General features: G+C 43.9%; 2 protein-coding genes across 4 annotated transcripts; both read right to left on the bottom strand.

Moving 5' to 3' along the window:
- Positions 1–380: 380 nt before the first annotated feature.
- Positions 381–2,639, bottom strand: leprot (leptin receptor overlapping transcript). The gene is given in 4 exon segments (NM_001136149.1): positions 381–1,518; positions 1,635–1,818; positions 2,062–2,137; positions 2,504–2,639. Coding segments are annotated over 4 exon segments (393 nt in total). The 5' UTR covers positions 2,520–2,639; the 3' UTR covers positions 381–1,401.
- Positions 2,640–3,476: 837 nt separating this feature from the next.
- Positions 3,477–8,406, bottom strand: LOC101076683 (phosphoglucomutase-1-like). Of its 3 annotated transcripts, XM_029830771.1 has the most exons (12): positions 7,475–7,575; positions 7,267–7,325; positions 6,744–6,906; positions 6,313–6,459; positions 6,129–6,254; positions 5,619–5,809; positions 5,356–5,510; positions 5,058–5,173; positions 4,799–4,934; positions 4,127–4,310; positions 3,918–4,046; positions 3,477–3,763 (listed from the first exon to the last, which is right to left on the bottom strand). In XM_029830771.1, the coding sequence occupies exons 2-12, from the start codon at positions 7,270–7,272 to the stop codon at positions 3,674–3,676; spliced, it is 1,443 nt and encodes a 480-aa protein (XP_029686631.1). In that variant the 5' UTR covers positions 7,273–7,325; positions 7,475–7,575; the 3' UTR covers positions 3,477–3,673. The 3 variants fall into 3 exon arrangements, with proteins under 3 accessions (XP_029686631.1, XP_003976143.2, XP_029686630.1); XM_003976094.3 differs by lacking the exon at positions 7,267–7,325 and having other exon boundaries at positions 7,475–8,406; XM_029830770.1 differs by lacking the exon at positions 7,267–7,325 and having other exon boundaries at positions 3,692–3,830; positions 7,475–8,406.
- Positions 8,407–8,455: the final 49 nt, after the last annotated feature.

Genomic DNA, 8,455 nt, shown 5'->3' with positions numbered 1-8,455 from the left:
GAAACACAGTATTCAAGATCGTTTCAGAGAGAAACGCTGCTGCTGAGCCTTTACACGCTGCTTTATGAATGTTGCAAAATATCTACATTATTTAGCAGCTGGTCACATGTGGATTTCTTCCCATCAGGGTTTGAACATACTTCTGCAGATTCTTTTAACCCCTTATTTTTAATTTCTGGGGAGGTCTTTAAGTTAAACCATCATCATTCAAAAAGAGCGTAGGTAGGAAGACTTTACGCCCCATTTAAGTGAGCATTGCACAAGTACATACCTCATCATAGGAAAATTAGCCCTTAAATCGGTTTATTGACTCGGATTTAATCAATATTGGAGAAAACAAAATGTAGAAAGTCTTTAATTGCTCGTTAGAGGCAACAGTAAGGAGAACAAAGTTTATTTAACATGTCAGTCATACAGTAAATGTTTTTTCTTGTAAAGCGATTGAGAATTTAGAAATCAGAAATTAAATAAGAAATTTATGTGATGTCTGTATGAAGCGGACTAAACATAAAAAACACAGAAAATTATAGTTACAGGAACTTAAATAGAGTAAGTAATATAAACAGGATTACAAAGATTTCTTTATCGTTTCAAATTTCCACTGCAACAAAAAGGCACTTATGAATAATGTAGAGATCAAAATATTGTCAGTAGAAAATCTTGTTGTATGCAGGGATATAAAATGTGGTCGGGTGGCTGTTTTTACTAGAACTGAAGAGAAGCTGTTGGATTTTAAAGCTTAAACTGCTGCAGGAGGTTCAAATCTCACAATCTGCACACTATCATATAATCTTTGGTGAGAACATAAACGGTTGCACCAGAAAAAACCAAGCAAGGCTTCACAGGTGGGTCATGACACACGATCCATCTCCATCGAAAGAGCCTTTCTCAACACACTATTTAGATAACAGGGATTAATAAATTGCCTTGTTTCACACTTCAGCTAAACAGTCTCCCCCCAAACAAAAAAGAACAGATGCAGTGAGCAATGCGTTGTTACATTATTCTTTAGGATCCCTTTATGTTATAGACTAATGAAAGTATAATGAATAAGCAGGCAGCTGCGACAAGGAGGAAAGTTTAGGGGCTGAGTTGGAGACAAGACAAGCGTATTAATGATGGTTAAGGAGGATCGTGATGGGGTACCAGCCGTGAAGGCATCAGTGTCTTTGTCATGACATTTATAAGGCACATTAATAGGAAACATATTCTGTTGTTTGTTGTAATTGGTGCAAAGTATGCCCACAAACCCCGATGCTTTACTACCTAAAAACATGAGTATCATCCATTAGAGTGGCAAACACACATGCCTTTCAGCCTGCCTGTGTAAGTATCCACCTACCCACCCACCCACCTACCCATCCATCTGTCCATTTCTCTTTCCAGCTGTCTACACCAACTCTACCACTGTTCCCAGCTGAACTCATCTCCTCCTCCAAACACGACGAAGAAGCCAAAGATTGTGAGGAAGATGACGGCATTTCCTGTCATCACCAGACCACAAGCACCCCACTGAATCTGTAAAAAAACCCACAGTCACACTGAATCCTGTCTCTTCAGTTAAATGATTGCATAAATTTCCAATGGCTAAGACAAAGGCAACTTTTAATTTAACGTGGGCACGGTCAACCTACCGTTGCTGTGCGGGCTAGCACAATAGGTAGCCCGAAAGATGACACCACAATGCCAGTTGTTAGGAAGTAGGCCAGCTCTCTGCATGCATTGCTGGAAGAGTCACCATCACTGAGGCGTCTGGATATGAAGGTCGGAATGGGGCTCAGAACATAGAAAATCAGGACAAATAGTGGCCAGTATATCCTGGAAAACAGAATGGGAAACTTTAAACCCTTGATGTACATTTTAGTAGAGATGCTTCAGTAAAATTGCTTCTTTTTCACTTCTGTTGGTCTTGTTGTAATATAAAGATGTAATGAGCCTGAAATTCAAACAAGTTAACAATTCTTTTTTTTTTATTACTTATTTATTAAACGTAGAAATCGATTTTAAGCCGAGCCTGTCAGCAGATTACGCAAACACTTGGTCGATTGTTAGAGAACGCACCCATACTGCTCCAGTGCACAACCCAGAAGGAGAAACGTGAGTCCAATGGCACCACTGAAGGACAGGCCGACCAAAGCTGAAGGACAGACAGAACATCACTTTATAACTATAATCCTTTCCATCTCCATTGCCAACGCATAACGGCTGTACGGCGCCTGCCATCAGACAAATGTACCAACAAACTAATTTGCTTCGAAAGCAAAAGTAAAAACAGGTCGCAGGTTCGAAACCAACAACCCTCGCAGCTTACGTCAAACACTGATATTTGAGTGAAATCCACATCAACAGCGTTGTCTCACTAACTTTCGAAATGATGCAGCTTTTTTTTTTTTTCAGCAAATCGAAGAAAAAAAAAAGGGCAATACAAAGTTTTCGTATTGCTGAAGTTAGCAACAAACGGTGCAACGTGACAACGGATAAAGTAACGCAGAGATGAAGATACCTTTGATGCCAGCCATTGCTCTGAATTGCTTCACGTTGTTTGACTTCTTTTCGCGTCTTTGTGCTTTGTTTATGTGTCCAGGATCTCCTCCTTGGGAAACCAACTTCCTGCTTCCTTCATCTGGGTTTTTTTTTGCGATCACGTGACAGTCTGAAGGCAGAGTCACCACTGCGCTTGCGCAAAACCTAAAGGGACAGTTCACCCTAAATTTGTTCTGCGTTATCCCCCATTTCCCCCGTTTTCTATTTATTTTCAATCTATTTTAAATTGAAACAAATTAAGGATCTCCAATTGTAAATAATTACGACATTAAATTATTAAAATACCAAAATTTCTAACGTTGTATTATTTTATGCTCTGAAATCCTTTGTTGACTACTGAACTACTTTACCAAACTGTAGCGATTAACAGTGCAAAACTGTTTCTTCTGCCCACATACATAAGCATTAACGAATCTCCCTAATGAATAATCTCTAAATATATTTTTCAAAGGAAGAAAACCAGAAAAAAGAAGAGAATTCTATTGATAATTAGCGTGTTTAATTTTTTATTAAGTCATTAACTTTTCTGGTCTAGATGATTACACTCTCTATATATTCCTTTAATATGTAATGGTGCAGTTCACCTTAGAACTTCCTTGGGATTAAGTGCGTTGCTGTAATTTCTTGGCTGTGAAAAACACGTCCCTGCCCAGACTGAGAGGAGATGAAACAAGATGAAGACACAGGTCTTCAAAGAGCATGAATGATCACAGCGCTGTTGGCAAATGCTGCTGCCGTAGAGATGGAATTCATTAGGAGTGAAAAATGTCGGAGGAAAGCATTCACATTGTCTCCTCCAGCACATTTTAATCTTCAGAATGACAGATGTGTGTGCGTGTGTGTGTTAGAGAGAGAGAGAAAGAGAGATTGTGAGGGGAAACGGGCTCTTCCTTCGACGGGTTTGATAGAGACGCACGAGCTCCACACAAGTAGAAAGCATTAAGTTTAATGTGGTGAAGAGAGAACGCCGAAAAACACTTGAGCTTAGATGCAACCTACAGCTTTTTGATGCAGCCACACATGGAATTACAGCTCAGTTAATACAAAAACATGGAGGGAAAAAAGAACAACAAACAAACAAGTGGGCGGGACATTATGTCAGCAATGATTGAGCAACACGGGGGAGGAATCACGTGATGACCGATGGGCCTCTTCGACCTGTCCTCTGATGCAGCTGGGATATTTTCAGAGCAATGGTTGCCAGAGGTGCCAGCACCACCTGTCCCAAGCAGATGAGACAGTCAGACCCTCAAGCACATGCATGCTTTAGGTCTCTCATGTATTTGCTGTAAATGCAGATACGCCTTCCTTTAGGACTTTAACACCTGTTGTGATGGAAACATTCTGCTTTAATTCCAGTTTTGATACCTCACCTGTGTGTCTGCAAAGATTTCCTCCTTCTCATAACTGTCTATGTAGATCCGAACTGTCACCCCTTCACTGTCTGTCCCACTGAGTCTGTAGATAACTCGAGAACCACCAGAGAAGATGATACGCAGACCCTGGAGGAGGAAAAGTCCAGGAGAGACTGTGTTACGGCCCATGGAGTCTGGGGATGCTCGGCTCAGTGGGTGTCAGGTACCTGGTGCCTTGTAATGCTGCTGTCCACTGGGTCTGTGTACTCAAAGCTGTCTGCCTTTTCAACCTGGAAGATTTTGTCTTCCACGGCAAACCTCTGCTTTATGAAAGACTTCTCACAGATCACACTCTCCAAATCTGCCATCATCCAGCAGGCTACATCAACGTCCACATTTTCATAATCATATCTGGGAAGAAGGGAAAAAAATAAATAGCCATTTAAACTACAATTGTCGCTTTAACATTTTATTTATTCTATTGTTTTGGTAAGTATTTTCAGAAATTATGTTTGTATGCTTTTAGTAAGAAAGAAAATAGTTTTATCTTTATTGTATAATTTTAATTCATTTTCTATATGGTATATACTGTAAAAAATATAATACAACAAAGAAAATTAGGAAAATTAGGTGATCACCGCGATATCGTGTAAATTCTAATTATTTGATACGGCTATGAAGTAATATGTAATGACAAATATCGTCCACTAGATGCCAGTCGTGCTCTGAGTTTATATTCTTATTTCAATATCGTTTCCGTCTATACTCACCTGATAAAATAGACACATTTCTTCGAGACATAAACTATTTTTAATTGTCCTGATTAATATGAAATTTGCTGTCTCTTTTGACTGACTGATATAAACAAATAGGTAAATGCAGCAGTGTGCACCTTTTACCTGGTAAAGTAGTTTCTTCCATATTTTAGCCAGTGGTCCTTCAGAATATCCTCCACACTTTGCCTTCTGGCGGCCAGCACGGAAAGCCACGCCAGCACCGCCCAAAGTCCATCCTTCTCACGAATGTGGTCGCCACCTGGTAGAGAGATGTACTCAATTCAGGCATGGACCCAAAAACCAAAACAAAACACAGTAACACAAAATATTCAAAAATGAACAAAAGCAGGAAGTGAGATGCAGCTCAACTCGAGCACCGTACCTGTGCCAAAGCTTTCCTCGCCACACAGAGACAATTTGCCTGCATCCATTAGGTTCCCAAAGAACTTCCACCCAGTGGGAGTTTCATAGAGCTCTATTTTTGCTGCCTTTGCTACTCTGCGGGAAACAAAAAGCATTCTATTCTCACTCAAGTTTTGGAAACAAGTGCCTACTTATGCATGTCTCCCCGCTGTTTAAACATTCATTTGCACAAAGCTGAAATGGGTGTAAGATGCAAAGTGAGTGGCTTGTTTGTTCTCTTGTTTGTCCCTCCAGTGAAGGCAAGGCTGCATTTTTACCTGTCTATCGCTGCACTCGTGGGCATGCTGCGAGCGAAGCCCCTCACCCCTGTTTGCTGGAAATACGGGATGCAGAAGATGTTGTCAGCGATGACAGCGACAGAGTCGCATGGATTGACGAAGAAGCCGTGCTTCCCGAGGATCATGCTGCGGTCCTATAAGGCCGACAGACACACGTGGATGTTTTCCATCACTTCTGAGTGGGTGTCCTCATACATGTCACCACGAGAAGGAAACTAAGTAGAAAGTATCAACACACAAACCCCATCGCCATCAAAGGCGGCACCAAAATCATATTTCCCATCTTTCATGCTGTCAACCAGATCTGCAGCGTAAGTGAGGTTAGGATCGGGGTGTTGACCTCCAAAATCCTCCAGCGGGACACAGTTGATGGCGGAATTGGCAGGACAGCCCAGCTCCTCGCAGAATATTCTCCTCACATACGGGCCCGCCACTGTGGAGGACACCAGAACAGACTGCTGAGGAGACAAAGATGAACTTGAGCCGTAGATATTAAGTGCAAAGCTGTCAACCGCTCCCCCGGGCACCATCAGGCAAAGGTGCACAAGTGGAGTCTCGGAGACAAGGTGGCAGCTATGCTAAAGACTTGACTCGAGCACATTTGGGCAAGTTTTGTTGGAATTGAGCCTGAATGTTCCATTAAGGTTCTTAATCTTCTTTTAGATAATTTAACGGACCGAGAAGACTTGCACAAACATCTGAATGTGTTTGAGTTATTTGTGACCTCTGCGTGTGCGTGTATGGGGCCTCACCTCCGTGCATGGCGTCTATTCTTATACTGATGTGGTTTTCACCAGACAGCAGCTCCTTCAGAGCAGCAAAGTCGAAGATGTTCCTCACCAAGTTAGCGTAGGAGTCCACAGAGTCCACGATCTCCACTGAGGAGAAACATAGTGTTCACGTTTACACACCCAGCCTTACACTGCTGCATCTCACCTGTGAAGGGCTTGAACTTGTTCTCCAGATCAAAGGTTTGCCTCCCGAGGGTGGTCAGATCCACATGCAGTCCGGGGCAGATGGCGAACTCTTCAATACTCCGGCTGATCTGAAAGATCTTGTTCGTGACGGCCTCCTGGGCTGGACCTGCGCGTGAGAGCAGCTCATCATCAACCAGTCAGAATGCAGACATCCTGTAAACGCTACAGCGCGTCGCAGGTCTATTTCATGTGAGTACACACTTATGCCACATGAGAGGTGCATGTAATATTTACAGCCCAACATTCGGCTCGTTTAGTGAGTTTTACCAGTTGTGTCTGATCTCATCCTCCCATCTGAAGGAGAGCAGCCTTCTATCTGCCCTCTCTTCTAACAGTATTTTCTCACTTGGCTCTCGCCCCCGCGTTCCCTCTCCTCTCTGGTTACCGTACCTCCATTTGCAGTGTTGAATTTGATGCCAAAGTCCCCCTCCGGTCCGCCGGGGTTGTGACTGGCAGTGAGGATGATCCCACCGATGGCTTTGTATTTCCTGATCACACAGGAGATGGCCGGCGTGGACATTATCCCATGGTGTCCGATGATCAGGCGACCCACCTGAGGAAATGTCACGCAGGTGCGTCTGTGAGTTGGCAGGCGTGCTTGTGTTTAATAGGGGGGGGGGGGGGGGGGGGGGGGGGGGGGGGGGGGGGGGGGGGGGCGTCAAGTTTGGCGCATCTTCCAGAAACCAACTTGGAGCTTTTATTGAACAACAGTTGCACAGATCAGTGGCCTGTTCAGGTATATTTTTAACTTATCACTGCCCCCCCCCCCGTCACTTGGAAGTCAAAGAATAGTTTTATAGGCAATTTGTGCTTGTTTTTTTGTCAGTAATAAGAGTTTTTGTAATATAATAGGAGATGTTTTCTGCTTGTTGTATCTGTAATAAAAGACAGAATATTTATTTTACAACTTTACCTCCATGATTATTTGACTCCCCAAGGTTTCTTCTGGAGCACAGCGCCATGTTTTAAAAGCTTAGAGGTAGCAAAAAGTGAGCCATAAGACCAGCGAGCTGAAAGGTTGTCAGTAGTTGGTGGGGAAAGGTGACACTGATACACACACGCACCCACACAACCAGCATGCACACACAAACAAACAGTCACACAGTCACGGTGACACTGACCCCGTTGGCAGCTGCCATCTGCACAATGACTTCAATAGCTGTTTGGTTGAAGAAGCGTCCGTCTCCCCCCACCACCATTGTGGATCCCTGGCGGTCACGCAGGTCGATGGAAGAGAAAACACTCTGGACAAAGTTGTGCAGGTAGTTCCTTCTGGTCTGGAAGACACAGACCTTCTTCCTCAGGCCGCTGGTGCCGGGTCTCTGGTCGGGGTAAGGGGCCGTGGGTATGCTCACCACCTGCAGGGGACCGGAGTCCATTGTTTCATGAACCACCTAGTGCAGAAAGCCAGGGAGGAGTTTGAAAGGAAACCCCCAGAACGGGAGGTTAAGATCCCGACTCCTGCGATTATTTCTAACCAGTATTACGGTGGAACTTCCGAGGCCCAAAATAACCTTTCAACTGTGTGTGTGTGTGTGTGTTTGAGAGAGAGTGGTGCTGGGGAAGGAGGGGGGGTAGTCACAGAGGATCCTCCTTCACACATGTGCAGGGAGATCACTGTCACGGGGCTGCGCGGCCCAATGTCCAGCGTGGGCGTGTGGGTGTGTCCGGCTGGAAGCGTACTGGACTCTACCAGTAAATATCTGCAGTTGTGCGCTGAGCAGTGATGTGGATGGCGTCCCTCATCGCAGATGTACTTAGCGCTATTTTTGGAACGGATATTTGCCCTTTCTTGCAACTCACAGTGTAAATTGAGCATTAGCGGGGCAATTAGACATCGATTAGAAGTGCAAACTGAATATGTGTTTGTAGGATCGACTTACAAAACAACTTTAATTTGTCAAATCTAATTATAAACCGGCAGAATCAAATTAGAGCGGCGAGAGGGAGCAACAGCGCCCCCCTGTGGTTTATCCAGTGTTCATCCTCTTAACGACAGGGCACAAAAGAGTTGCTTTACCAGAAGAGGCAACTCCGATATTGTGAGAGTTTCAGTGTGTGGCAACGACGAAGGCACACTTGTTATTCATTCATGAGACTTT

This window comes from Takifugu rubripes, chromosome 22 (genome assembly GCF_901000725.2).
Source record: "Takifugu rubripes chromosome 22, fTakRub1.2, whole genome shotgun sequence".
Taxonomy (NCBI): Eukaryota; Metazoa; Chordata; class Actinopteri; order Tetraodontiformes; family Tetraodontidae; genus Takifugu; species Takifugu rubripes.
The sequence above is the reverse complement of the archived record's forward strand: the minus strand, read 5'-3'. Positions and strand labels throughout refer to the sequence as shown.

Excerpts from the sequence above, each read along its gene's own strand:
- LOC101076683 (XM_003976094.3), bottom strand. The coding sequence starts at position 7,732 with ATGGACTCCGGTCCCCTGCAGGTGGTGAGCATACCCACGGCCCCTTAC. Across the intron at positions 6,907-7,474 it reads AGATGGCAGCTGCCAACGGG|GTGGGTCGCCTGATCATCGG; the intron begins GTCAGTGTCACC and ends ACATTTCCTCAG. Across the intron at positions 4,935-5,057 it reads CGAGGAAAGCTTTGGCACAG|GTGGCGACCACATTCGTGAG; the intron begins GTACGGTGCTCG and ends TCTCTCTACCAG.